The 27,723-nt window shown below is 52.0% G+C and overlaps 3 protein-coding genes across 3 annotated transcripts in view; 2 read left to right on the top strand and 1 right to left on the bottom strand.

The window, feature by feature from the left end:
• pla2g4ab (phospholipase A2, group IVAb (cytosolic, calcium-dependent)) overlaps positions 1-6,474 on the top strand; it is an 18,884-nt gene extending 12,410 nt beyond the window's left edge. The window contains exons 14-19 of the mRNA XM_079739768.1: positions 1,369-1,499; positions 2,196-2,307; positions 2,444-2,628; positions 2,977-3,166; positions 4,135-4,292; positions 5,812-6,474. Of these exons, the coding sequence (XP_079595894.1) occupies positions 1,369-1,499; positions 2,196-2,307; positions 2,444-2,628; positions 2,977-3,166; positions 4,135-4,292; positions 5,812-5,976 (941 nt within the window). The 3' untranslated portion in view covers positions 5,977-6,474. The remainder of the gene's footprint in view (positions 1-1,368; positions 1,500-2,195; positions 2,308-2,443; positions 2,629-2,976; positions 3,167-4,134; positions 4,293-5,811) is intronic.
• A 3,385-nt stretch (positions 6,475-9,859) lies between these two features.
• On the top strand, positions 9,860-12,857 carry arpc5b (actin related protein 2/3 complex, subunit 5B). Its single transcript, XM_079740368.1, has 4 exons — positions 9,860-10,109; positions 10,712-10,783; positions 10,953-11,129; positions 11,324-12,857. Exons 1-4 carry the CDS (start codon positions 9,969-9,971, stop codon positions 11,384-11,386), a joined length of 453 nt encoding a protein of 150 aa, XP_079596494.1. The 5' UTR covers positions 9,860-9,968; the 3' UTR covers positions 11,387-12,857.
• Positions 12,858-12,980: 123 nt separating this feature from the next.
• The window catches only part of hmcn1 (hemicentin 1), a 97,371-nt gene continuing 82,628 nt past the window's right edge, over positions 12,981-27,723 (bottom strand). The window contains 18 exon segments of the mRNA XM_079740369.1: positions 12,981-14,214; positions 14,863-14,989; positions 15,497-15,616; positions 15,747-16,325; positions 17,693-17,821; positions 17,974-18,099; positions 19,355-19,468; positions 19,570-19,704; positions 19,831-19,950; positions 20,146-20,208; positions 20,531-20,768; positions 20,919-21,040; positions 21,382-21,519; positions 21,640-21,786; positions 21,896-22,066; positions 22,249-22,419; positions 22,626-22,796; positions 23,092-23,262. Coding sequence (XP_079596495.1) covers positions 13,848-14,214; positions 14,863-14,989; positions 15,497-15,616; positions 15,747-16,325; positions 17,693-17,821; positions 17,974-18,099; positions 19,355-19,468; positions 19,570-19,704; positions 19,831-19,950; positions 20,146-20,208; positions 20,531-20,768; positions 20,919-21,040; positions 21,382-21,519; positions 21,640-21,786; positions 21,896-22,066; positions 22,249-22,419; positions 22,626-22,796; positions 23,092-23,262 — 3,209 coding nt within the window. The 3' untranslated portion in view covers positions 12,981-13,847.

The following is a 27,723-nucleotide window of genomic DNA, read 5'->3' as shown; positions in this document are numbered from 1 at the left end:
TCACCCCCAAAACACCCTGTAGAGTTAAGGGTCCCTTTACTTTAAAGTGTCTTCAGTGTAGAGTTAAGGGTCCCTTTACTTTAAAGTGTCCTCAGTGTAGAGTTAAGGGTCCCCTTACTTTAAAGTGTCCTCAGTGTAGAGTTAAGGGTCCCTTTACTTTAAAGTGTCCTCAGTGTAGAGTTAAGGGTCCCTTTACTTTAAAGTGTCCTCAGTGTAGAGTTAAGGGTCCCTTTACTTTAAAGTGTCCTCAGTGTAGAGATAAGGGTCCCTTCACTTTAAAGTGTCCTCAGTGTAGAGTTAAGGGTCTCTTTACTTTAAAGTGTCCTCAGTGTAGAGATAAGGGTCCCTTCACTTTAAAGTGTCCTCAGTGTAGAGTTAAGGGTCCCTTCACTTTAAAGTGTCCTCAGTGTAGAGTTAAGGGTCCCTTCACTTTAAAGTGTCCTCAGTGTAGAGTTAAGGGTCCCTTCACTTTAAAGTGTCCTCAGTGTAGATTTGGTTCAATAGAAAAGGGAAAACGATAAATGTTTATTCAGTCATGGAAGTTGATGGAAGTTACAAGCAGATTATCGAGACTGGTTTTAACTGTAAATATTTGTGGTTCACCATTTCCATTCCACATAAACATTCTTTGTGTGTTAACAATAAGTAACAAAATCAATTTAGAGTCAGTGTGATGTCAATGGTTATTAAGAGCATACAGGGTATGTATTGAAATAATACAGACGGACAAAGGCAGGGGAAGAGAAAGGAGCAGAAACAGTGGATGACCACTGGCAGACAGTTTGTTGTGAAACTGACAAAGAGGGAACCTGCCAGGTAATCTATTCCATGAGCCACGAGGAGAAGGACGAGGCAGGAGAGCAATCATCCAGTGGCTCATCGTTCCTTCCATAGCCCACACATGCTTTCAAAGGGACTGATTCAGTGTAATAAATAGTTGATTCACTGGTTTACATTAACATCCCTGTCCAAACATTGTCTGGCTGTAGAGTGTTGTTCCCATAAACATACACACTTTGGGCATTCCTTTGAATACTTCCTTTATGCAAAAAGGAAAGGTCTTAAGGTTTACAGGTGTGAAATGAATTCCTTTGCTGATATTTCTTACTACGCACATAGCTTACAAAAACCGGTTTCACAACCTTCCTCAGACACAGCCTTCAGTCTGACTGCTCAATAGATCAGGAGAGGGAGGGCTCTGCTGAATGGTGTGATGAGTTAGGGGGGTTGTTTGCAACTGAGGAATGCACACAATATGTGTGCTTTAGAACAAAGCCCCACAGGCCCCCAGTGGATCTGGGAGAATGTAATGCTTCGATTGCGATATCTCCCAGTATATATACCCAGTTGTGTATATCTGCTGTGCAGGTGGCAGTGAGAACCAGCAGGCTGAAGAGGAGTTCCACCGAAACGCTCAGGACAGCTGGGGCAAGCGGATGATCACCTCCCTGTTCAGCGAGTCGGCCATATTCAACACACGGGAAGGCAGAGCTGGGAAGGTGCTCCATCTTACCTCATCTCATCTGTTATTTTATGAACATTTGATGTTCATAAAAAGCTATTATTGGACATTTATCAATAGCCATACACCAATCCCACTAGGACACTGACTATCGAAATAGTATGAAGGGACGTTCATTCATAAACCCATTAGATACGGCTTATAAGAAGAAAACCCCACTCATGTTGGACTGATGGCTTCATAAATTGATTTGGATTGTCAACATATCTATTTTAATCTTTTCTAATCCAAACTAAATTTATTTGATCTAGTCTAAACCAAACTCAACTAAACTAGACCAAACTAAACTAAAGTAAAATGATCTCATCTAATCTAACCAAAACTATCGAATATAGTCTGCTAGTAATTCTCAACCAGTGATTTTCAATCTGTGGTATATAATAATAAATAATATAATAATAATATAATAATTGAAAGTTGAACGTTTTTGAAAACCTTGAAACTAAGTAAACTTAATGTAGTCTATTACAACCCCATTATAACCCCTGTCGATCCAATGTAATACAGACATATATAAGCTGATCTAGTCTAGTCTAACATGTTATCTAAGTACAACACCTAAGTAGTAGGGCTGTTTAGCCCGTCTCCCTTGTGATAGACCCATATGACCCATTAACCATCTTACAGGTGACCAATCAGCGTCCTTCCTGTCTGTGTTCCCCGCCCCCCTCAGGTCCATAACTTCATGCTGGGCCTGGCCCTGAACACCAGCAACCCCTACTCTCCCTTCCACGAGTTATTCAGCAACGGCACGGCCCCGGAGGACGAGGTGGATGCCGTCACCGGTGAGCCATGACTCAGCGTCTTAATCAGAGCGGCCCCATGTCAAAACCGTGTGGGACAGACTGAGTGCTAACTGATGGGATGTTTGGTTTTACAGGACTAAGTGTTACAGATGTTTAACCTGACATGTTCTCCCAGACCCTGATGAGTTTGTGCGCATCTACGAGCCTCTGGATGTGAAGAGCAAAAAGATCCACGTTGTGGACAGCGGCCTGACCTACAACCTCCCCTTCCCTCTCATCCTTCGGCCGCAGCGTGGCGTCGACCTCATCATCTCCTTCGACTTCTCCGCACGGCCCAGCGACTCCAGCCCGCCCTTCAAGGTGCTTCCTGCTGAGTGGATGTTGTTCAGCTCTGACTCCCACTTCCCAGGCCACTGGGTAGTGTTGTACGGGTTGGCTTTGTCTTTCTTTTCATTGTTCGGCCCAAAGCACACAGATGTTTCGGGAAAGATGCAAAATAATTTTTGAGTCCCATTCAAACAGGCCAAAGAAAACTCTCTGCTCCATTCAGCCATGAGCTTTGCTCCATAAACACTAATATTAGCCTGTCTCTCTTTTGGTTGTGCTACAAATGTAAACTGCAATCCATGCTGTGGGCTTTGGGCTTGAGGGGAGACGATGGTGGTAGTTCTATAAATCAACAGTGGTGTCTTTTCTGTAATGTCTCAGGAGCTCCTCTTGGCAGAGAAGTGGGCTCGGATGAACAAGCTGCCTTTCCCCAAGATCGACTCCAAGGTGTTTGACCGGGAGGGCCTGAAGGAATGTTACGTGTTCAAGCCCGGGAAGGGTGAGAGGAACTGCCCCACGGTCCTCCACTTCGTCCTGGTCAACATCAACTTCAGAGAATTCAAGGCCCCTGGTAAGTTTCACATAAGCTCTGGAAATGTCGATGTGTGGAGGGAAAATGTTGAAATCTGGGGCAGCGGATATAATTATGGTCTGTCCTGCAGCGCTGATGCATGCCCTCCTCTACTCTGATTCCGGTATCTCTCTTTATTTGGTCACTGCATTCCTCTTTGGTAGATCACAGAGCTTATATGGGGAAAGTCATGTGTCTGTATGTATATACTAGTATGTGTATACTTGTATAGACGTGATGTGTGTGTGTTTGTGTTTGTGAATGAGTGCGTGTGTGTGTGTGTTTGGTGTGAGTGTCTGGCCAGGTGCATTGCAGAAGGTCTCACTGCACTGTGGATAAACAAACCATAAATCCTCAGCGTTCACCGTCTGAGTGCTGACGGTCCTCCCTAGTGGAGGGAAGGCCAAGAATGTTGAAATGGGGAATGCTTTTTCCTAACACTATATCATCCCTATCTCGATCTTGATCGCAGTTATTTAAATGATTATCCTCTTCAATTGACAAATATATGTTTGCGGTGATGAGGTACAGATGTGAAAATTGAAGCTGGTGTAAGTTATTTTTCAAGGACCACACACGACCAGACATGAGACAATGATCATTTTAACATCTTGGCATTTATGATTATGTTTTACGGGAAGGCAGCTAAAGGAAAAATGGTGTTCAACTTCCACGCAGGATTCCCTTTCAGCATAAATATGCCAGTCCATATTTGGTCACAGGTCCACACTCCCTCCCTCCCTCCCTCCCTCCCTCCCTCACGTTTGAATCCTTAACATAGCCCAGGGTAAATGCTGTGTCAGCAATGCCATTTGATTGATCTCACTGTAGCATTGCATGGCTAAATTTAATTTATACTCCGTGGCCAAGGTAAGCCGAGGATATGTCGGGGCTCCTGTCTGTGTACCGCCCATTGGATGGAGGTGGTTTCTTGAGGAACACTGTGTTCTGCTCTGTCGTTTCTAAAGGAGTTCCCAGAGAGACGGAAAAGGAGAAGGAATATTCCGACTTTGACATCTTCGACGACCCGGAGACGCCGTACTCCACGTTTAACTTCCAGTACTCAAACCAGGCCTTCTCCCAGCTGCACGACCTCATGGAGTTCAACACGCTCAACAACCTGGAGGTGAGCCGCTGCCCCTCGTCTGGTGGGGGGGGCAGACCTCTCCGTCTGGTGGGGGGGTCAGACCTCTCCGTCTGGTGGGGGGGCAGACCTCTCCGTCTGGTGGGGGGGTCAGACCTCTCCGTCTGGTGGGGGGGGCAGACCTCTCCGTCTGGTGGGGGGGCAGACCTCACCGTCTGGTGGGGGGGGCAGACCTCTCCGTCTGGTGGGGGGGTCAGACCTCTCCGTCTGGTGGGACGGGGGCAGACCTCTCCGTCTGGTGGGGGGGGCAGACCTCTCCGTCTGGTGGGGGGGGCAGACCTCTCCGTCTGGTGGGGGGGCAGACCTCACCGTCTGGGTGGGGGGGGCAGACCTCACCGTCTGGTGGGGGGGGCAGACCTCTCCGTCTGGTGGGGGGGCAGACCTCACCGTCTGGGTGGGGGGGGCAGACCTCTCCGTCTGGTGGGGGGGGCAGACCTCACCGTCTGGGTGGGGGGGGCAGACCTCTCCGTCTGGTGGGGGGTCAGACCTCTCCGTCTGGTGGGGGGGGCAGACCTCTCCGTCTGGTGGGGGGTCAGACCTCACCGTCTGGTGGGGGGGGCAGACCTCACCGTCTGGGTGGGGGGGGCAGACCTCTCCGTCTGGTGGGGGGGGCAGACGCTGCAGAAGGCACAGGGCCCATCGAAGGCCCTCATTGTTTTATGATAATACACAGAAAGGTAGAAAAATGTGTGTGATAATAATGATGATGAGGAGTACGATGAGGATGATGAGGCAGAGGAGGTAACGGACCAGAAGGATGATCAGGGAAAAATTGGACCTTCCGTGGAATTCTATTATTCAGTCTATATGTAAGGGCGATGGGTGTGATATGGACCTGTGTCTGCAAAACAGCCATAAATATATTTAACAGCGAAACAAAGTAAAAGGGTCGCGTGTCTAAACACACACACACACACGCACACACACGCACCCGCCCACACACACACACACACACACACACACACACCCACACCCACACACACCCACACAGGTTCTCCTGTACTTAGTTGTCATTTGACATGCTGTCGCTGTGACCTATGTCATGACAGCGTGCTGTCAGGTAACCCGAGCAGGGCGTGGCCTGTCACCGGAGCGCGTGTGAAAGGGTTTTTACGTTTCTCAAGGAGCTCCGAATGTCAGTTCGGTATCCCCCTACAGAACGTGCTCAGTGTGCCCTTTCGTGCGGGCAAAAAATAAAACCTTTACACAAGAAGCAACACAAAGGCTGGGTGTTAGGGGAGATTAACGTACAACAATGCATCGGCTGAACACGACGAATCTAAAATATGTCACTGTCCCATTTGGACACGTCAGTCCGCGGAATAAATGGAAGGACTCTCATAAGAGACACCGTAACTGAAGGGAGGGAGAACCAGCCCATGGCCAAGAAACACACAAACACACATGCACACACACACAAACACGCATGCAGTGTATGTATTCCGTACGTCTGTGTGTGTGTGCGTAGAGTTCTTTATGGAGACCCTGACGTGCTTTCCAGGTGATAAAGGACGCCATAAAGGACCGCATCGTGCACCGGAAGGAGAGCCCAGCTAGCTGCGCCGTCTCCCTGTCCCTCGACGAGATCCACAACAAGAAGTTCCTGAAGCGAGAGGCGCCCGAAGCCCTCGGAAAGTTCCCCCGGAGGGGGGGGGAGCGGCCATAGGGCTGCACTTCCTGATACTTGTCTTAGAGTGTCCTGTGTTTAGTATTTTCGTTTTGGAAAATGTGATCACTTTGTAAACCTTTTTTTGTGTGTAAAATGTGAATGTTCAGGAGGTCTGTCAGCCTGCTTCCTCTTCAGCAGAAGGTTCAGCTCCTTCAGTCCATGACCTGCTGGATGAGTCATCCAAACAGGCAGAGCAGTCCCTCTCACCCGGAGCTTTGTTTGATGGCAACCCCTAAACACACCAAGAGCAATTAGAGAATACCTCAAACATCTCCACCGTGTTTACTCACCTAAAGCAAAGGAGTGCCCCCCCACCAGCCTGCCTTTACCTGCTGGGTATGTCTGTCATTAGAAAGCCAATGTTTTATGAAGCACAACACGACTGGAAAGCATAGCAACGGTCTGCTCTCCCTGCTGCTGCTCTAGCCCCCCACCGCCGCGGGGCTGTGTGTCCGTGGGTCTGTCGATAGTGTAGGGGTGGAGGATGATTTCATAGGGGGGGGGTGATAGTGTAGGGGGTGGGAGGAGTGGGGGGGGCTGATCGTGGACAGTGTGGCGTGACTTGGCTCTTTGAATACGGCGCCTCAGAGACAGGAATGGCGCTTGAACTCCACGCAGCGAGGAACCCGACACACTGAGCCTCTCCCTGTGATGCCCCGGGCTGGCATGGTGGAATCTTACCCCCTGACGCTCTGGTATTTTCCTCCAGGAGTTCAAAAGGTGATTGGTCAAGGACTGACTCTGCGCAGCTCGGCTGCAGTGAGTCGTGATGTTTCCCAACATTATTCATAGTCTCTTTTCATCCATAGTTTCTTCTTTATGAAACTCACCATTTAGTCAGAGCGTAAATCCGAGGTTCACTCCAACGTCACATCTCACCATGAGGCGATCTCAGAGGGAGCTGTTCCCATGATAATACGAGTCAGAAATGTGATCATATGTTTTTAGCTGTATTGGAATTCGTATATGTTTCATTTGGTTGTTTACAGATATGCTGTAAGGTGTTTTGAATAAAGGGGGCCATGTACTGTATGTTGAACATGTATAACAATATTCTTATATGTTTTAATTACAGTAGTCTATGTACGTAAGTAAATGTTAATTAATCTTGTAAAAGCACATTGAATTAAAAGCAATATTCAAAACCACCAAAATACAACGGCTCAAGGTTTTATAACTCGCTTTGCAATAATTCTGAAGTTATGAGCGTCGATGAATATTATGTAACGAATATTGTTAAATAGGCAAGTATTTAAATGAGTACTTGTTAAACAATGTGAAAAACGTGGCACGCACCGTCCACACACATGTAACCACGAGTCTCCTTTGATGTCGACTGGAGGATTTTCTGGGATATTTTACTCCGCACGAAACACTGCCACTAAATCCCTGATGCAACCCATTTCCCAGTAAACCATTACTTGGCCCAATTACATCTGAACCAAAAGCAATATCCCCTTCTTATGAGAGTGTTGATTATATGATTAGGTTACTTGGCTATGTTGAGATACGTTGTTGCTGGCACGACACCAAGCTGGCGCGGCGTCCTGCCGGGTTCCCTGGTTTCACTCCGGTCTCCTCAGACACGCTCATCGCGGCACCTTTGAAATGTGCTTCCGACTCGAAAGAAAGGAGCTTCCGCTTCATGTATGTACCCGCATGCACATCTCTGATGGGGCTGAGTCACGCCTCACACACATAGCACAAATGGGCTGCGCCCGGGATTCAGACGACACTAACGTGTGTGTGTGTGTGTGTGTGTGTGTGTGTGTGTGTGTGTGCGCGCGCGCGTGCGTGTGCGCGCGCCAGAGTGTCTGCGTTTGTATAGTAAAAGCGGAAGTGTGGTGGCAAGGCCTTTGACATTCCTCTCTTTCGCAATCTCTCCGCTCTAAGCCAGAGAGGTCGGAAAGTTACAGCTTGGAGCAAGAGGCGGTAAGCAGCGCTGACCATGACAGGGGACATGAAGTCAGACCCTGACGGGAAACATACGATGTTTTCTTTAGACCTTGTTCTCCGAAAGCAGCGTAAGCAGTCTAGAGACATGCAGGAAAATCTGCTCCAGCGTGTCATTTCATCCTTGAGTTGAGAGAGAAAAAGCAACATTATAAATATATAGAAGCAGTCTCGGAGGTAATCCCTCAGCGTATTGCTCATGGGTAATGGTAGTCAGCACGGCCGGCGCTCGGCATAAGCGACCTAGGCGACCGCCTAGGTCGGCAAATGTGTTGGGGGAGCAATCGGCAGGGCGCCCCGAAACGGTCACCGTAGTACGCAGGAAAATGCAACAACCACTTGCATTGTGCTGCAATTCAATTCACATGTAAAGCGCAGTTTCTCTCGTATTCGCCACTCTTGAGGGCACTTTTTCAACCAAGGAGGCTGGTTGAAAAAGGCTGGAGGCTTTAATTTAATTTTATTATATTCATATTTATTTGAACACAAATGTGTTTCAATCCAAATCATTTGGGTTGAAACACAATCGTCTTCAACGATTTTTTTAAATTAAACGCCGTTTAGTTAAAGATTAGTCTGGTTTTCATTAGCCCAGTGAGCTGCTTTCCTCCGAACTGAGGACGTCAGTGGCCTGGATTGGCCCCGGCTGGTGGGCAGATTGGACCCAGATATAGCGGTATACAATTCATAGGAAACCCTCCAGTCATCCTTGTCTCTGTGCGAAATATTCAAAGAGTCACCTCCGTCACCTCCACTATCCCCCTCCGTCACCTACACTATCCCCCTCCATCACCTCCACTATCCCCCCTCCATCACCTACACTTTCCCCCTCCATCACCTCCACTATCCCCCCTCCATCACCTACACTATCCCCCTCCATCACCTCCACTATCCCCCTCCGTCACCTCCACTATCCCCCCTCCATCACCTCCACTATCCCCCCTCCGTCACCTCCACTATCCCCCTCCATCACCTCCACTATCCCCCTCCATCACCTACACTATCCCCCCTCCATCACCTACACTATCCCCCTCCATCACCTCCACTATCCCCCTCCATCACCTACACTATCCCCCCTCCATCACCTCCACTATCCCCCTCCATCACCTCCACTATCCCCCTCCATCACCTACACTATCCCCCCTCCATCACCTACACTATCCCCCTCCGTCACCTCCACTATCCCCCCTCCGTCACCTACACTATCCCCCTCCATCACCTCCACTATCCCCCCTCCATCACCTACACTATCCCCCTCCATCACCTACACTATCCCCCCTCCATCACCTACACTATCCCCCTCCGCCACCTCCACTATCCCCCTCCATCACCTACACTATCCCCCCTCCATCACCTACACTATCCCCCTCCGTCACCTCCACTATCCCCCCTCCGCCACCTCCACTATCCCCCCTCCGTCACCTACACTATCCCCCCTCCATCACCTACACTATCCCCCCTGAGGGCCTTTTCTGAGGGCCTTTTCTTCCAATATATATTTTTTTATCACATAGAGTTAGAATTATAGGTGAAACATGGAGTTACTGGCTCTTAAAGTAAATTATTCCACCACACAGTTACGCACACACACGCATGCACAAGCAGCAGTAAAATGGTAGCCACTAAAGATCATCGTTGAAGGCCACGTTTTGTGCCTTGCCATCTATCTACATTCCAATCTCTGTGCGTGAAAGGGCAGTATCTGTGTGTGTGTGTGTGTGTGTGTGTGTGTGTGTGTGTGTGTGTGTGTGTGTGTGTGTGTGTGTGTGTGTGTGTGTGTGTGTGTGTGTGCTTCCCTCCGGTACATCTCTTAGGTTGCTTCGCCCTCTGCTGGCGGAGGCAGGAGCCTGCAGAGCGGGTTTGACGCACGGCACGGCGGACCTTGTCATTACGCATGCTGAACGCGGTGCGGCGAGGTGGATGCGGAAGTAATTGACAGGAAACGAAGCTGCCAGCCACAGAGAAGACTACCGAAGGCCGAACTCGAGCTGTAATTCTACAATTGTAATCAAAATACCACATATAGGCCGTCCGAAATGTCGAAGAATACAGTGTCCGACCGCTTCAGGCGAGTAGATGTGGATGAATACGACGAAAACAAATTTGTCGACGAGGAGGACGGAGGAGAGAACCAGCTGGGTCCTGACGAGGCGGAGGTGGATTCGCTGATCAGACAATATCCTTTCAATTATGCGTGATTCAGTTCCACTTCCATAGGCCTATCTGCAGAGATGAACCGGGTCATGGTGAAGCATTTAGTCCGGGCTAGGGTTAACCCGAGTGTATCTGAAGTCTGTGCAGCTCGTCCGCTTCAGTCTCTGCAGAACCTGGGATCTGGAGGCCGTCGCGTCCAGACCTGTCCTCCACACATTCCACAGATGCTTGGATGATCAGTGGGGAGGTATCGAACATTACATAGACGGTATCTGAACTTTAAGTGAACAACATTTTAAGGGTAAGGAAAAGTGTGTTAAGAGAAGAATCCCTTTGGCGTAGACGCCCATGACCGTCCGATGAGGAAGTGCAGCAATTCAATTCCTTATAAGTAAAAAGCCAAATGCACTCGCATCATCAATGTTCATACCCGCGGCATAATGTCGGCATTACGAGACCAGGCCTGTTGCTCGAGTACGGAAAATACTAATTGTAATTAGAAGTGATTTTAGTTAAAAAACGGCGACAACTCGAGAGGATTATACATGCAGGTCGGTTCACTCTTTAACTTATGTCCGTCTTCAGTTTATGGCAGAACCTTGTCCTCCTTAACGATTTTTCCACAGGAAATCTTATGGAAGCACTGCAGGCAGTGCTGAAAAATCCCCCCATCAACACCAAGAACCAGAACGTCAAGGTATGTGTGGGTAGCAACATGACCACCACGGACCCATCACCACAACACAGCCCTCATTAGACTGAACATATTCAACATATACCAAGGTTCAGCCTGGAACACAATGGTAACAAGGGAGAAGAGTTTATCCCTTTATCTCATCCTCCTCTTCCTCCTGGTTTCTGAGCAGGAGCGGGCAGAAGGTCTTGTTCTCAAGGTGCTCAGCTCCTTCAAGAGCAGTGACATCGAGAAGGGGGTGCAGTCACTGGACAAGAACGGGGTGGACCTGCTCATGAAGTACATCTACAAGGGCTTTGAGAGGCCTTCTGAAAACAGCAGCGCGGTCCTGCTGCAGTGGCACGAGAAGGTAGCGTCTCTTAATGAAACTGGTCAAATAATCATCTCTGCTGCACCAGCATTTTGATGTCTGGGCCAAAACTTAACGATGATGAGAAAACGTTAACAATGCAAAGGCTGACGTGGGAAACATGTGTGACAGGGTTTTGGAGTGACGAATAGGAGCAGACTTGATAACAGGGTTCCTCTCTCCCCATGTACCAGGCACTCTCAGCAGGGGGCGTGGGCTGCATTGTCCGGGTGCTGACCGCGAGGAAGACTGTGTAACTGAGGACCAAGAGGAAGATGCGGATGAAACATGCAGGCGGCAAGGTTCTGGTGGATTTATCCCAGGGGGGGAAATAACATTGAAAAGTAAAATCTAACAGAAAAAATGCCCCCAAATTGACCCGGGTGAGAGTTGTAAGAAGACCAATTCAGTTAAATCATCTTATCTGAATTGTTCTTCATCTTCATCTATCGTACTTCTGTCCACACACACATTGGGCTTTGATTCTCTTGGAAGGAAGTATTTGTTGACGGTCTTATATCCTTGGGCACAGAGCCCCTTCCTTGACAGAATTCCAAACTTGATTTGATCTTGTGTTTCCTATTTCCTATATTGTCTCCTTTTGATCTCATAACCCTGGCCTGTTCACCGTGGATGAATCACCTGAGAAGGTAGTCCACTGATGGACCAATGGGGGACGAGGGTTCGGCTCAGTGTCTACTGCCTCCTGCCCGGCTTTACACCGCCCTCGTATTAATCCAACTTTATTATTGCTCCTAAAAGAGAACCCCCCCCCCCCGGCTGTCCATCACAGAGCAGAGTTACACTCTGAACTCAACCGGTCATGTGAGGGTCTTTTGTTTTGCTCTTGTATCTCCTGGCAATACGCTATCGCATGAATCCCGCCACAGTTTATGATCTATTCTTCAGCCATCTGGATATATATTTATAAAGGAAAGAGAAAATGGGATTATACTGTCTAGTCTGCATCCCAACACACCCGTACACACACCCATACGCCTTGATTGCTGTGTGTGTGTTCAGTTCACAACTGTAGATGGTAATCATTTGTTTAATTGCTGCACATTTCAATTGAGTACAATCTAACATGTGAATACGGTTTGTTTTCATGTGAGTGGTGTATTCTGTCTACAACATAAGAAAAGGTTAGTTCCTTGTCTTTAAACGCTCTTAAGATCCCATCTGTGGCGGAAGCCTCCTGGTTATCACCTCAATAGGTTCCTCTCGTTTCTCCTGGAGACTTCCCGGTCTCATCAGGCGCTACTTTTGACAAATAGGTTCTTCTGCTTTGATATTGATAATATAGACTATGTTCTTGATGAGATGACCTACCGTCACGCTACTAGGAGTTTAGTTTCACGGTTCCTTTTGGTCCCAGTTCCAAAGGAGAGTAACTTTGACAAGGCCATAATGTTTCAGTCATGTGTAAATTACTTTCAAAAGTATATTCTAGAACTGGTAATGGTTTTCTACCACATTGGTTAATACTTTAATCAGAGGCGATACATCCAGATGTTGAAGTAATGAAATACCTTTTCACTGCAGTAATGGCTAGTGTTGCACATTATTGTGAAGGAAAATAATGAAAAATGTCAGTTTACTTTTGTTATCGGATATTTTCAATCTGTGTACATCTAGCAAGTGACAAAAAGCATGATGGACCAACTGCCTTATTTCTTTTTTATGTTTATGCTTTTCTGACAAAACAATAAAAAGTATTAAAGCTCATGAGATGTGTGTATGTTGATCAAACTAATATTGGCATTTAAGATTTATAGCATTTAGAATACAAAGCTGTTGTTAAATTGTGCAACTGTTTTAATATAAAAGCAATACAGGCACCATTTTCAATTGGAGTGTTTTTCTTTTATAAAAAATTGGATGCAATACATTATAAGCAAACACTATATACAAATAATAAAAATACAATACATCTCGATAATTCGCTGCTGATGGAATATTAAGGCACATGATTGATCCTGCTCTTACGGTGTTTCGTTCTCTTATTGGACCCGTGCAGACCTGGATTACCTGAGGATATGGGAAGGTGTCGGCACGCATAGCTTCTGGAACCACTGAACACTAATTAAGTAATTATTATGCTTTGATTACTAACTAACCAGGGCTGCCTGATTTGGTGTTGTATTGCCCTGTTCAAGCACATCCAAATAAGTTAATAAGATGTAAAATATAGGTATTCACATCGCTGTGAGGCAGGGAGGAGCCTACAGTCCAGGGTCGGCTGTGCACCAATAGAATGAGAGCAGCCTTAGGGCAGCCAATAAGAACTCCTATTTAAGGCCCAGCATGGAGACTCATTAGATGAGATAACACATCCACATCCTGGGGGAGAAGTGGCCTGCTGGTTTCTGTTGAAGTCTGTTCCTTCCAACAGGGACAGCCTAGTGGGCCGTGAGACCGCTGTGGGCCGGGGAAGGAAGGTTAGGGCCCCAGGGTTAGGGTTCGGGCCCTAGGGTTAGGGTTAGGGCCCTAGGATTAGGGTTAGGGCCCCAGGGTTAGGGTTAGGGCCCCAGGGTTAGGGTTAGGGCCCCAGGGTTAGGGTCCCAGGGTTAGGGTTAGGGCCCTAGGGTTAGGGTCCCAGGGTTAGGGCCCCAGGGTTAGGGTTAGGGCCCTAGCCCCCGGTCACTACTAGGCTGAGGGTTAGGGCTAAGGGCCCTACTGGCCCGTCTCTCCCCCCCACGGTGCGGTAGAGTGCTCTCAGTACGGGTAGGCGGAGACGGCGATGTACACGATGAAGGTGGTCTGGTACTCCAGCGCCCCCTCCTGGCTGTAGGAGAGCGCGCGGACCCTCATGCGGTAGGTGCGTGGCTCCTGCAGGGCCCGCGTCGTGAACAGCACCCCCTTCAGGTGCTCGTCCCGCAGGGCGAAGGGCGAGGCGGGGGCCGGGTCCACCTCCAGGAAGGTGGTGCGCGGGTGCATCACGCCCTCCTGGGTGTAGGCCACCAGCCGGATCAGGTCCTGGGCGGCGGCGATGCCCCGGGGCAGCGCCAGCAGCTTGTACTCCAGCGCGTAGGGGCTCAGCGCGCACTCCAGGTCGTTGGGGGGGCAACTCTTCAGGCAGAAGCTACGGGTCCAGGCACAGGCACAAGGGGAAGCCAACGCATTAAAGGGCCGCCGTGTCTTCAGTCGAAAAGGAAATGGTTGCAAATGGTATATGTGGAAAAAGATAAGCAGCTGTCTTTATCTAACCTGAAGGTGCTGTAGGTCTGAGAGTTTAGAGAGAACATGGTTGAAAGCACGAGGAATATGAAAAACCACCCAATCCACATGGACGCCCCCCACCAGTCAGGGAAGAGAGGGCCTGATTGGCCAGAAACGAGCTGGGGGCGGGAACACACAGAGACAGGCGCAGTGGCCTCGAAAGGCCTCTCACCAACAGCTGAAGGATGCTCACGTCACTTTAAACCCGTACTGACTCTTCTATACTCTCACAGCACCGTGAGGACGCCTGATGCCAGTCACAGGTCCATAGTGAAGAGTGTATCATGTGTAGTGGTGGTGCGGGATTACGAAAAAGAGAAGCAAATGATAGATCCCTATGAGGGAAACGTATATATTGTTTGGTAGCTTTATAAGGACATGGTGTGTCACATTGTCTGCTTCACTGTGTGTGTGTAGGTGGGCCAGTAAAGCAGCTCTCTCTTTACCCTATGGTTGTGTAGTGGGCCAATGGTTCACTGTGGGTGGTTCAGTGAAGCAGCTCTATGGTTACCCTGTGTCTGGATCTCTCTGGTAGTTGGGGGGACAGGGCGTGTCGATGCACTGGTAACTTCCTCTCATGTTGAAGCACATCCTGTTGGCGCCACACTGGACGTTCTGCTCCAGGCACTCATCAATATCTGTGACACAAAAAACACACATTTACTCAATAACAGTCCAATATTACTACCACTATTATAAGATCATTTTGGGGATGTTGAGCACCATTTATTCAGTACAACGCCCCTGATCTCTATGGAGGGTATATTGAGCATGGTGCTTTGGGAAGTGTGCTGTCTGGTCAGAGACTGATAGGGACAGAGTTAGAACTAGACTCAATCATATCCTCCATGAGACATCCATGTTTGACTATTGACTCCATTGTTTAATGTGATGCATGCCCTTGTATGTCGTTGTATTCATGACTAGGGGCTATTGAATAGTGAATAGTCAATATGATACGATATATCACATGAGTAAAGAACCATAGTGACAGTTGGCCCCGACACAGCAGAGGGCTGCAGCTGACGGCCAATCGCTGAGCAGCTACGGGGCGACGCCTCCTCCCCCTGACAGCCCCGCCCCTCCTCCCCCTGACAGGTGGAGCCCCTCCCCCCCCTGACAGGTGGAGCCCCGCCCCTCCTCACCTTGGCAGGTCTTGGCGTTGGTCATGAGGCGGTAGCCGGCGGGACAGAGACAGCGGTGGCTCCCAGCGCTGTTCACACACTCGTGCTGGCAGGCGTCCCGCACCTCACACTCGTTGATGTCTGCCCGCGCGCGCACACACGCACACACACGCACACACACACACACACAAATGAAAAGGGTAAGACTTTGTCGTTGTGTGTTGGGCAGCAGGCTGTCTGGAGCTCGTCCTCTGAGGCCGCTCTGCGTTACCTAAGCAGTGACCGGCCCCGGGCTCAAAGCCCTGCGGACAGCCGCCGGGGCCCCGCTGCGCGCTGCTAGCTCCGCCGTCGGGGCCCCGCCCCGCGCCGCTAGCTCCGTCACCGGGGCCCAGCCACGCGCCGCTAGCTCCGCCGTCGGGGCCCCGCCGCGCGCCGCTAGCTCCGCCGTCGGGGCCCAGCCCCGCGCCGCTAGCTCCGTCACCGGGGCCCAGCCGCGCGCCGCTAGCTCCGCCGTCGGGGCCCCACTCGCTGCTAGCTCCGCTGTTGGGGCCCCGCTCGCTGCTAGCTCTGCGCGGGCGGCGGGGGGCGGGGCCTCGCTCCTGCCCCGCGTGGCTGTGGAAGCTCTGTGAGGCGAGGTTGTGGTACAGGCGCTCCGGGGAGCCCTGCGAGGCGCGGTAGCCGTACAGGTAGCTCTCGTAGCTCCCGTAGCGGGGCAGCCGCTCCAGGCCGGCGCAGGACTGGCCGTCGCCCAGCAGGTGGCGCCCCGGCGGGCAGCGGCACCTGAAGCTGCCCGGGGTGTTGGAGCAGGTGTGGGCGCAGGGTGGAGGCTGCCGGGCGCACTCATTGATGTCTGGAGGCCAGAAACCAGCGCCAGAGACCAGCACCAGAGACCAGCACCAGAGACCAGAAACCAGCGCCAGAGACCAGCACCAGAGACCAGAGACCAGCACCAGAGACCAGCACCAGAGACCAGCACCAGAGACCAGCACCAGAGACCAGCACCAGAGACCAGAGACCAGCACCAGAGACCAGAGACCAGCACCAGAGACCAGAGACCAGCACCAGAGACCAGAGACCAGCACCAGACCAGCACCAGAGACCAGCACCAGACCAGGAGAAGAGATAAGGAGGAACACGGAGAGGAGGGATAATAAAGGAAGTCAAGAGAAGAAGATGAATGGGAGGAGAAGGAGCAGAGAGCAGGAGGGGGAGAAGATGAAGAGGGGAGGGAGGGGGAGACAAAATATTGGGTATATGTCAATCACCCTGACGATCAGTTGAAAGTCCGAAAGAAAGAATTTCTGAGAGTTCAAATTTGTCGATTTGAAGATTAAATTAGTGAATCAATCAAAATCAATAGTTGAAGTACAATAAATTAGACAGACAGAATGGATGTTGTGTATATTGATGCCATTCAAACAGACATCGATGTCCAGCGTTAAAGACGCCCTTAGAAAGCAGAGCAGTACCAGGAGGTAGCCAGAGCCCAAAGGGGAAGGTCAAAGGTCGAAATAGGAAAGGTTGACAGGAAGTGAACGGTAAAGAGAGTAAGGGATAGCGGTCTTTAGTGCGATGCTGGTCTTGTGTTCGTAGATGGCTTTCAAGGAACCATGTCTTCTGACTCTTGTTTCTCTGCCATTCCTTCCCTCTCTGTCAACTCATGTTGAAATGACAGAGAGATCGCAGCACCTCTGCACCATACAATGCTCTGAGGGGAACCTCATGAAGCCCACTTCAGTGGGCTTAATGCGAGTCCTAGATTGATGCCCGGCCTTGCTGACGTTGGTGTATTGGTCTTTCATATTCTCAAACAGCTGCCTCGCTGCCACACAGAGCCTGGCCCAAACGGTGACACCTAAAGCACAATGCGGTGAAGCAGGAGGGGGTTTGAGGATGGGAGCGTTTGCCATGCATGACTTACAGCCTGCAGCTCTGAGCTTTAAAGCAGAGGTCAGAGAGAGAGGAAGAGAAGAAACTGGCAGCAGCGACACACATGAGCCGGAGGATGGATGGATTCATCATTCTGTAACTGTCTCAACTTCATCCCTGAATTTGAATCTCAATTATTCACATAAATATACATTTCCTAAATACTGTGTGTGTTTGTTTCTGTGAGCCAGGTGTGTGTGTGTGTGTGTGTGTGTGTGTGTGTGTGTGTGTGTGTGTGTGTGTGTGTGTGTGTGTGTGTGTGTGTGTGTGTGTGTGTGTCAGACCTACCGATGCAGGGCAGTCCCACCCCCTGGGATCGGTGGCCGCGGGGGCAGGCGCAGTGGTAGCTGCCCCGCGTGTTCTCACACACCTGGTTGTACCTGCACAGGTGGGTGCCCTCCCTGCACTCATCCATGTCTGCAGCACAAACACCAACCACATGTGGCCATCATTGTATTTAGGGTTAAAGTTTATTTAGAAACAACACGGCGTCAGGTAGTTAAAAGGTTAACAGGTCGTTAACAGGTCGTTAACAGGTCGTTAACAGGTTAACCGTGGTGAACACTCACCAACACAGCTGCCGTTGGAGCTCTTGGTCATCCCGCTGGGACAGAGGTCGGTGCAGGTGTAGCTGCCCCGCGTGTTCCTGCACTGCTGGTCCGAGCGACACACCCGCTGCCGGCACTCGTTGACATCTGGGAGACATGGGTGATTACAAACTGATTATCCAAGGTGTTCTCGGTCAGTCTTATTACCGTAACCCTATAAACACAGCGGTGAGCCCCGTGCGTAATGCTGCACCATGGCACTGCTGGAGGACCATGCAAATGGCAGGATTCGGAGGGAGAGGGTCTTCAGGGACCATAAGGATTTATTGGTACATAAAAATATGTCCCTTTATGTCAGACCACTTCTTCTTTAATTCTGGGACTGTGCGCTCCGTGCCACTGACAGAGTTCACCGCTGCAGCAACATGTTGCCACTCAGTCTGCTTTTTGTTGTTAGTGATCCCAATCCTGTGACCGCCGAACAGAACTACCTTTCGGGCCTCCACCTCACCCACAAGTGTCTCCACTTGAACCTCTGTGAAATTTCGCTTTTTTGCTTTTCTCAGTCCTTCAGCCATTGTTTCCGACAAGACATAATACTTGCATCTGAGTCTGTTTTATATGCAGATCGCATTCATGAGGTCGTTTGCATTGACCATTTATGGTTAAAAAGGGGCGTGTACAGGGCGGAGCGTGAAGCTGGTTCAGCTGCGCACACTTGAAGGCGCTCTGTGATTTATAAAGCAAAGATTGCTTAGAGGTGTGCGTACGCAGGGTTTTAGAAGTCTGAATATTTTTTGGCGCACGCAAAACTTGGCTTTTGGGCGTACGTACACTTTTAGTAACGATCCCACACACACTTTTATAAATAATACCCCTGGTCTGGACACACAGTGGGTTCTGTTTGGGTAGAACGTGCACAGTCCCGGTCTGGACACACAGCGGGTTCTGTTTGGGTAGAACGTGTACAGTTCCGGTCTGGACACACAGCGGGTTCTGTTTGGGTAGAACGTGTACAGTCCCGGTCTGGACACACAGCGGGTTCTGTTTGGGTAAAACGTGTACAGTCACGGTCTGGACACACAGCGGGTTCTGTTTGGGTAGAACGTGTACAGTCCCGGTCTGGACACACAGCGGGTTCTGTTTGGGTAGAACGTGTACAGTCCCGGTCTGGACACACAGCGGGTTCTGTTTGGGTAGAACGTGTACAGTCCCGGGCCGTGGCAGTCTCCCCACCCCCCCTCAAGATGCTGGAAGCTTCCATGAGCCAGACGCTCACTAGCTGCTCCATAAGGAACCTCAGTTGAATTCACCGTTGATCACTTGGACTAAAGTGTCCGCTCTATTACAAGATGTTAGTTCATTCCACTGCCACTGGCCATAATGAATGAGGGCAGGCTACCTAGACAGCGGCGGTTCCTGAGGTGGTAGCCGGGCTCACAGGCACAGCGGTAGCTTCCCACGGTGTTCAGGCAGCGCTGGTTACACGGGTTCGACTCTTGACACTCGTTCACATCTGAACACAAAACACATCAAACCACCTCAGACTTAAAGCTCAGATTCAGCAAACATGTTTCAATGAAACTTTTATTTTCATTTGTTCATCAGTCATCGTACCGGTGCAACTCAGGCCGTCTGTCGTTCTCCTGAAGCCCCGCCCACAGCGCATGACACACCGATACGAGCCAATAGTGTTCTCACAGTCCTGGTCTCCACGGCACATGTGCCCGCCCAGGGAACACTCATCGATATCTGAGTCGGAGGCAGGGTGCGGTTGATTCATAGATTCATTCACAACGTTTAATTATTGACATATTTATTATAATATCTGGATAAATGCCATATCTAGTGTGTGTGCGTGCGTGCGTGCGTGCGTACCCTGACAGCTCCGTCCGTCGGCGGAGATGGTGAGGCCCTGGGGACAGGAGCAGTAGTAGGATCCCATGACGTTGTGGCAGCTGTGAGAACAGGGGTTCCCCACCTCACACTCATTCTCATCTGGAGCACAGAGACAACGCAGGGTACAGGAGAGAACATAGAGGGGAGAACATAGAGGGGAGAACATAGAGGAGAGAACATAGAGGAGAGAACATAGAGGAGAGAACATAGAGGAGAGAACATAGAGGAGAGAACATAGAGGGGAGAACATAGAGAGAACATAGAGAGAACATAGAGAGAACATAGAGCACCTACCAGCACAGTACGGACCAGCAGAGTCCAACAGGAAGCCCTGGGGACACTGGTTACTGCGGTCCCCTGGAGGAACACGTTCAGGGGAACATCAAGACAAACCACAGGGAGCATCAGCAGCACCACATGGGCCCGCCCAGGTGTGTGACTCCCGCCCCGCCCACCACACGCTGATTTGACCATAGGAAGGTTGACGCAATCCAAGCTCAGGTTTTGTGAGAAATGAAAACAAAAAAACAAACTGGGAAAACGTCTAATATTGATGTGGCCGATATAAGATATGCAGACATCGTATGACGCCATATGCAGGCCGTGTGATTTCAATGGTTATGATTGACCCTGATTTAACAGCAGCTAATACGACTGGATGAAAGGGTTTTGAAGGTACCCTTGGCTATGGCGGCGTGGATGTGGTACTCCACTATCTCATCCAGGGGGCGGTAGAGTGCCTTGATGGCAGACGCCTGCAGGGTCTCCACCAGGTAGGGCATCTTGCCCTTGGCGGCGTCGTAGGTGATGGTGTGGTTCCAGGAGTAGGGCACGCTCTCCCGGTCGATGCTGAACATGCGGGTGGACAGAGCGTAGAGCTGGCCCGGCCCCGTCTGGATGTAGTCCTCGGTGTAGTCCTGACAGCACAGAGCGCTCCGCTATAAATAACTCATCCAAACTCTGATGTGTACGGTGGTTAACGTTACGCCATTAACAAATGTTTGATCATGATTCAATATCTTTAGTATTTCTTCACTACGGTCTCTGACTCTTATTGTGCTCAGCACCTTGATGGCGATGTCCACGTGTGAGGGCAACTGGAGGACGTGTCCGTTCACCACGATGTCCAATAGCATCGCTCCGTCAGAGTCCCGCCCCCTGGCGATGTGGGTCATCCTCAGGACCTCACCTGGCCAACATCCAATCACAGACAGCAGATTGTACGGTTCCGGATAAGGATAACCAACCAGTCTGTCTGTCTTTGTGTCTGTCTGTCTGTCTGTCTTTGTGTCTGTCTGTCTGTCTGTGTGTCTGTCTGTCTGTCTTTGTGTCTGTGTGTCTGTCTGTCTTTGTGTCTGTCTTTGTGTCTGTCTGTGTGTCTGTCTGTGTGTCTGTCTTTGTGTCTGTCTGTCTTTGTGTCTGTCTGTGTGTCTGTCTGTCTTTGTGTCTGTGTGTCTGTCTGTGTCTGTCTGTCTGTCTGTCTCTGTCTGTCTCTGTCTGTGTCTGTGTCTGTCTGTCTGTCTGTCTCACCTGTAGCGAACTCCACCTGCGTCTCCCTCCTGAAGAGCGCCCCCGTCAGCGTGAAGCCGTTGGCCGCCGCCCCCAGCTCCTGCGCCGTGGTCCAGTAGACGGGGGTCAGGAGGGAGACCAGCTGCCTCAGGGCCGGGCCTGGGGGTCAGAGGTCAGACAGAGGGAACCTTTGGGTTATTGAAGGGGTGTCTTGGTGTAAAGATAAAGGGGCTGTCAGTACGACAGACCCCAGGACCTCGTATCGGGGTGAGATCTGACCTAAGGTCCTCGGCACGTTGGTGATGGTGGCTTGAATGAGGCGGCCTCCGGATTGGCTGTCGGAGACGGTGGCGTTTAGGATGGCGATGCCGAACTCGATGTCGTTGATGTTGCCGATGATGCTGCCGCGCGCCGTCTGGGGCCCGCCTGGCGCAGGGGGGGGGGCCGGTGAGTATAGCCACACACACACACACACACACACACACACACACACACACACACACCAGACACACACACACACACACACAAGACATACCTGGGCATGCTTGAGTTTGACACCTGGACAGCTGGGAGACGTCCCCTGGACAGGGTCGGCCCCCGTTGCCTGGCGACGGGCTGTCACACAGTCGGACCCGCGTCCTCTGGCCCCGCCCGCAGGAGGAGGAGCAGCCCCCCCAGGGCTGCCAGGTGCCCCAGCCACCGTCCACTACAGAGAAGAGCTCCACTGTCAACACACCCACAGACCCCATGTAGGAAGGTTGGCCAATCTGAGCAATTAAAACTAAATCACATTCCTCATCAATCAATCAATCAATCAATCAATCGACCTGTCTCACACACACAAACACACGAACAACCACACACACACACACACACACACACACTCGCCTGGGCAGCTGTCCGTGTTGCATCTCTGTATCTGTGTGTCCGCCCCTGCACATGCTCGGCCCCCATTGGCCGGTCTGGGGTTGTCACACGTCCTGTAGCGCCGCGCCTGGCCCCCGTTACAGCTCCGGCTGCAGCCGCCCCAGCTGCTCCAGGGGGCCCAGTGCCCGGCCACTGCGGAGAGGGAGGAGGTCAGGCTCCGCTCAAAGGGTCCGCCGACCCAGAGAGTGAGGGGGAGAGTGAGGGGGGGGTGAGGGGGGGGAGTGAGGGGGAGAGTGAGGGGGAGGGTGAGGGGGGGAGTGAGGGGGGGGGGGTGAGGGGGGGGGTGAGGGGGAGACCATGACAACACAGTTCACAGTGGGAGTCCAACGCAGTCTCACCTGGGCAGGGCTCGCTGTTGCAGAAGTCCGTGTGCACGTCGCTGCCCTCACACCGCCTGCCCCCATGCTGGGGGGCGGGGCTGGCGCAGAGGCGTGTCCTCTGTCGGGTCCCGCCCCCACAGGAAACACCACAGGCTCCCCAGCTCACCCATGATGACCACTTCCCGTCCACTGAAACACAAAGATGGGCTCCTTCCAGTTCAACAGCGTGAGCTGCATGCAGCCAGACTCCAACCCAGATCCATGAGGCACTCAGCTGGCATGATTCACACATTGTAACACATTTACACATTCTAATGCCTTACGGGTTCACTGCAAAGCAACGGCATTGAACAATATGCACTGCTTTAGTTTCCTGTATCTGAAGTCACCCTCCTTTATGTTTCACTCCCATCCTCTTTGCAGCCCCGTCCCCCCCAACACTGCAGCTGGGAGGAGGTCCCTGACCCTGCTGGGACCCTCTTACCGGGACAGGGTCTCTCCTTGCAGAGCTGGGTCTGAGTGTCCGGCCCGTCGCAGTGCGGCCCGTGGAAGGCCGGGGGCGGGTCGTTACAGAGGCGGAGCCTGCTCTGCGTGCCCTCGCCACACGTCTCACTGCAGGGGCTCCATGGCAACCAGGCGCCCCAGCTCCCCGCCACTGAAAGGGGCAGGCAGGGCGAGAGTGAGCGGAGCGGCAGGCTGGTGTTCCTATAGGCTGCTGGGACTAACGCAGTCAGGCTGGTGGTCCTATAGGCTGCTGGGACTAACGCAGTCAGGCTGGTGATCCTATAGGCTGCTGGGACTAACGCAGTCAGGCTGGTGGTCCTATAGGCTGCTGGGACTAACGCAGTCAGGCTGGTGATCCTATAGGCTGCTGGGACTAACGCAGTCAGGCTGGTGGTCCTATAGGCTGCTGGGACTAACGCAGTCAGGCTGGTGATCCTATAGGCTGCTGGGACTAACGCAGTCAGGCTGGTGGTCCTATAGGCTGCTGGGACTAACGCAGTCAGGCTGGTGGTCCTATAGGCTGCTGGGACTAACGCAGTCAGGCTGGTGTTCCTATAGGCTGCTGGGACTAACGCAGTCAGGCTGGTGATCCTATAGGCTGCTGGGACTAACGCAGTCAGGCTGGTGATCCTATAGGCTGCTGGGACTAACGCAGTCAGGCTGGTGTTCCTATAGGCTGCTGGGACTAACGCAGTCAGGCTGGTGGTCCTATAGGCTGCTGGGAGTCTAACGCAGTCAGGCTGGTGTTCCTATAGGCTGCTGGGACTAACGCAGTCAGGCTGGTGGTCCTATAGGCTGCTGGGAGTCTAACGCAGTCAGGCTGGTGATCCTATAGGCTGCTGGGACTAACGCAGTCAGGCTGGTGGTCCTATAGGCTGCTGGGAGTCTAACGCAGTCAGGCTGGTGTTCCTATAGGCTGCTGGGACTAACGCAGTCAGGCTGGTGATCCTATAGGCTGCTGGGAGTCTAACGCAGTCAGGCTGGTGTTCCTATAGGCTGCTGGGAGTCTAACGCAGTCAGGCTGGTGGTCCTATAGGCTGCTGGGACTAACGCAGTCAGGCTGGTGTTCCTATAGGCTGCTGGGACTAACGCAGTCAGGCTGGTGTTCCTATAGGCTGCTGGGACTAACGCAGTCAGGCTGGTGTTCCTATAGGCTGCTGGGACTAACGCAGTCAGGCGGGTGGTCCTATAGGCTGCTGGGACTAACGCAGTCAGGCTGGTGTTCCTATAGGCTGCTGGGTCTAACGCAGTCAGGCTGGTGTTCCTATAGGCTGCTGGGAGTCTAACGCAGTCAGGCTGGTGTTCCTATAGGCTGCTGGGACTAACGCAGTCAGGCTGGTGGTCCTATAGGCTGCTGGGAGTCTAACGCAGTCAGGCTGGTGTTCCTATAGGCTGCTGGGACTAACGCAGTCAGGCTGGTGATCCTATAGGCTGCTGGGAGTCTAACGCAGTCAGGCTGGTGTTCCTATAGGCTGCTGGGAGTCTAACGCAGTCAGGCTGGTGGTCCTATAGGCTGCTGGGACTAACGCAGTCAGGCGGGTGGTCCTATAGGCTGCTGGGACTAACGCAGTCAGGCTGGTGTTCCTATAGGCTGCTGGGACTAACGCAGTCAGGCTGGTGTTCCTATAGGCTGCTGGGACTAACGCAGTCAGGCTGGTGTTCCTATAGGCTGCTGGGAGTCTAACGCAGTCAGGCTGGTGATCCTATAGGCTGCTGGGACTAACGCAGTCAGGCTGGTGATCCTATAGGCTGCTGGGACTAACGCAGTCAGGCTGGTGTTCCTATAGGCTGCTGGGACTAACGCAGTCAGGCTGGTGTTCCTATAGGCTGCTGGGAGTCTAACGCAGTCAGGCTGGTGATCCTATAGGCTGCTGGGACTAACGCAGTCAGGCTGGTGTTCCTATAGGCTGCTGGGACTAACGCAGTCAGGCTGGTGGTCCTATAGGCTGCTGGGAGTCTAACGCAGTCAGGCTGGTGATCCTATAGGCTGCTGGGAGTCTAACGCAGTCAGGCTGGTGATCCTATAGGCTGCTGGGACTAACGCAGTCAGGCTGGTGATCCTATAGGCTGCTGGGACTAACGCAGTCAGGCTGGTGTTCCTATAGGCTGCTGGGACTAACGCAGTCAGGCTGGTGGTCCTATAGGCTGCTGGGAGTCTAACGCAGTCAGGCTGGTGATCCTATAGGCTGCTGGGAGTCTAACGCAGTCAGGCTGGTGATCCTATAGGCTGCTGGGAGTCTAACGCAGTCAGGCTGGTGATCCTATAGGCTGCTGGGACTAACGCAGTCAGGCTGGTGATCCTATAGGCTGCTGGGACTAACGCAGTCAGGCTGGTGATCCTATAGGCTGCTGGGACTAACGCAGTCAGGCTGGTGTTCCTATAGGCTGCTGGGAGTCTAACGCAGTCAGGCTGGTGATCCTATAGGCTGCTGGGACTAACGCAGTCAGGCTGGTGATCCTATAGGCTGCTGGGAGTCTAACGCAGTCAGGCTGGTGTTCCTATAGGCTGCTGGGACTAACGCAGTCAGGCTGGTGGTCCTATAGGCTGCTGGGAGTCTAACGCAGTCAGGCTGGTGTTCCTATAGGCTGCTGGGACTAACGCAGTCAGGCTGGTGATCCTATAGGCTGCTGGGACTAACGCAGTCAGGCTGGTGTTCCTATAGGCTGCTGGGAGTCTAACGCAGTCAGGCTGGTGTTCCTATAGGCTGCTGGGACTAACGCAGTCAGGCTGGTGGTCCTATAGGCTGCTGGGACTAACGCAGTCAGGCTGGTGGTCCTATAGGCTGCTGGGACTAACGCAGTCAGGCTGGTGTTCCTATAGGCTGCTGGGACTAACGCAGTCAGGCTGGTGATCCTATAGGCTGCTGGGACTAACGCAGTCAGGCTGGTGATCCTATAGGCTGCTGGGACTAACGCAGTCAGGCTGGTGTTCCTATAGGCTGCTGGGACTAACGCAGTCAGGCTGGTGGTCCTATAGGCTGCTGGGAGTCTAACGCAGTCAGGCTGGTGTTCCTATAGGCTGCTGGGACTAACGCAGTCAGGCTGGTGGTCCTATAGGCTGCTGGGAGTCTAACGCAGTCAGGCTGGTGATCCTATAGGCTGCTGGGACTAACGCAGTCAGGCTGGTGGTCCTATAGGCTGCTGGGAGTCTAACGCAGTCAGGCTGGTGTTCCTATAGGCTGCTGGGACTAACGCAGTCAGGCTGGTGATCCTATAGGCTGCTGGGAGTCTAACGCAGTCAGGCTGGTGTTCCTATAGGCTGCTGGGAGTCTAACGCAGTCAGGCTGGTGGTCCTATAGGCTGCTGGGACTAACGCAGTCAGGCTGGTGTTCCTATAGGCTGCTGGGACTAACGCAGTCAGGCTGGTGTTCCTATAGGCTGCTGGGACTAACGCAGTCAGGCTGGTGTTCCTATAGGCTGCTGGGACTAACGCAGTCAGGCGGGTGGTCCTATAGGCTGCTGGGACTAACGCAGTCAGGCTGGTGTTCCTATAGGCTGCTGGGACTAACGCAGTCAGGCTGGTGTTCCTATAGGCTGCTGGGAGTCTAACGCAGTCAGGCTGGTGTTCCTATAGGCTGCTGGGACTAACGCAGTCAGGCTGGTGGTCCTATAGGCTGCTGGGAGTCTAACGCAGTCAGGCTGGTGTTCCTATAGGCTGCTGGGACTAACGCAGTCAGGCTGGTGATCCTATAGGCTGCTGGGAGTCTAACGCAGTCAGGCTGGTGTTCCTATAGGCTGCTGGGAGTCTAACGCAGTCAGGCTGGTGGTCCTATAGGCTGCTGGGACTAACGCAGTCAGGCGGGTGGTCCTATAGGCTGCTGGGACTAACGCAGTCAGGCTGGTGTTCCTATAGGCTGCTGGGACTAACGCAGTCAGGCTGGTGTTCCTATAGGCTGCTGGGACTAACGCAGTCAGGCTGGTGTTCCTATAGGCTGCTGGGACTAACGCAGTCAGGCTGGTGTTCCTATAGGCTGCTGGGAGTCTAACGCAGTCAGGCTGGTGATCCTATAGGCTGCTGGGACTAACGCAGTCAGGCTGGTGATCCTATAGGCTGCTGGGACTAACGCAGTCAGGCTGGTGTTCCTATAGGCTGCTGGGACTAACGCAGTCAGGCTGGTGTTCCTATAGGCTGCTGGGAGTCTAACGCAGTCAGGCTGGTGATCCTATAGGCTGCTGGGACTAACGCAGTCAGGCTGGTGTTCCTATAGGCTGCTGGGACTAACGCAGTCAGGCTGGTGGTCCTATAGGCTGCTGGGAGTCTAACGCAGTCAGGCTGGTGATCCTATAGGCTGCTGGGAGTCTAACGCAGTCAGGCTGGTGATCCTATAGGCTGCTGGGACTAACGCAGTCAGGCTGGTGATCCTATAGGCTGCTGGGACTAACGCAGTCAGGCTGGTGTTCCTATAGGCTGCTGGGACTAACGCAGTCAGGCTGGTGGTCCTATAGGCTGCTGGGAGTCTAACGCAGTCAGGCTGGTGATCCTATAGGCTGCTGGGAGTCTAACGCAGTCAGGCTGGTGATCCTATAGGCTGCTGGGAGTCTAACGCAGTCAGGCTGGTGATCCTATAGGCTGCTGGGACTAACGCAGTCAGGCTGGTGATCCTATAGGCTG

This window comes from Pollachius pollachius (assembly GCF_949987615.1).
Source record: "Pollachius pollachius genome assembly, chromosome: 7".
NCBI lineage: Eukaryota > Metazoa > Chordata > Actinopteri > Gadiformes > Gadidae > Pollachius > Pollachius pollachius.
Note: the sequence above shows the minus strand (reverse complement) of the source record. Positions and strands in the feature narration are given on the sequence as shown.

Bases quoted from the DNA above. Each gene is read 5' to 3' on its own strand.
- arpc5b (XM_079740368.1), top strand. From the start codon at position 9,969: ATGTCGAAGAATACAGTGTCCGACCGCTTCAGGCGAGTAGATGTGGAT. The intron at 10,110-10,711 runs TATCCTTTCAAT...GATTTTTCCACA, and splicing joins TGGATTCGCTGATCAGACAA to GGAAATCTTATGGAAGCACT. The intron at 10,784-10,952 runs GTATGTGTGGGT...GTTTCTGAGCAG, and splicing joins CCAAGAACCAGAACGTCAAG to GAGCGGGCAGAAGGTCTTGT.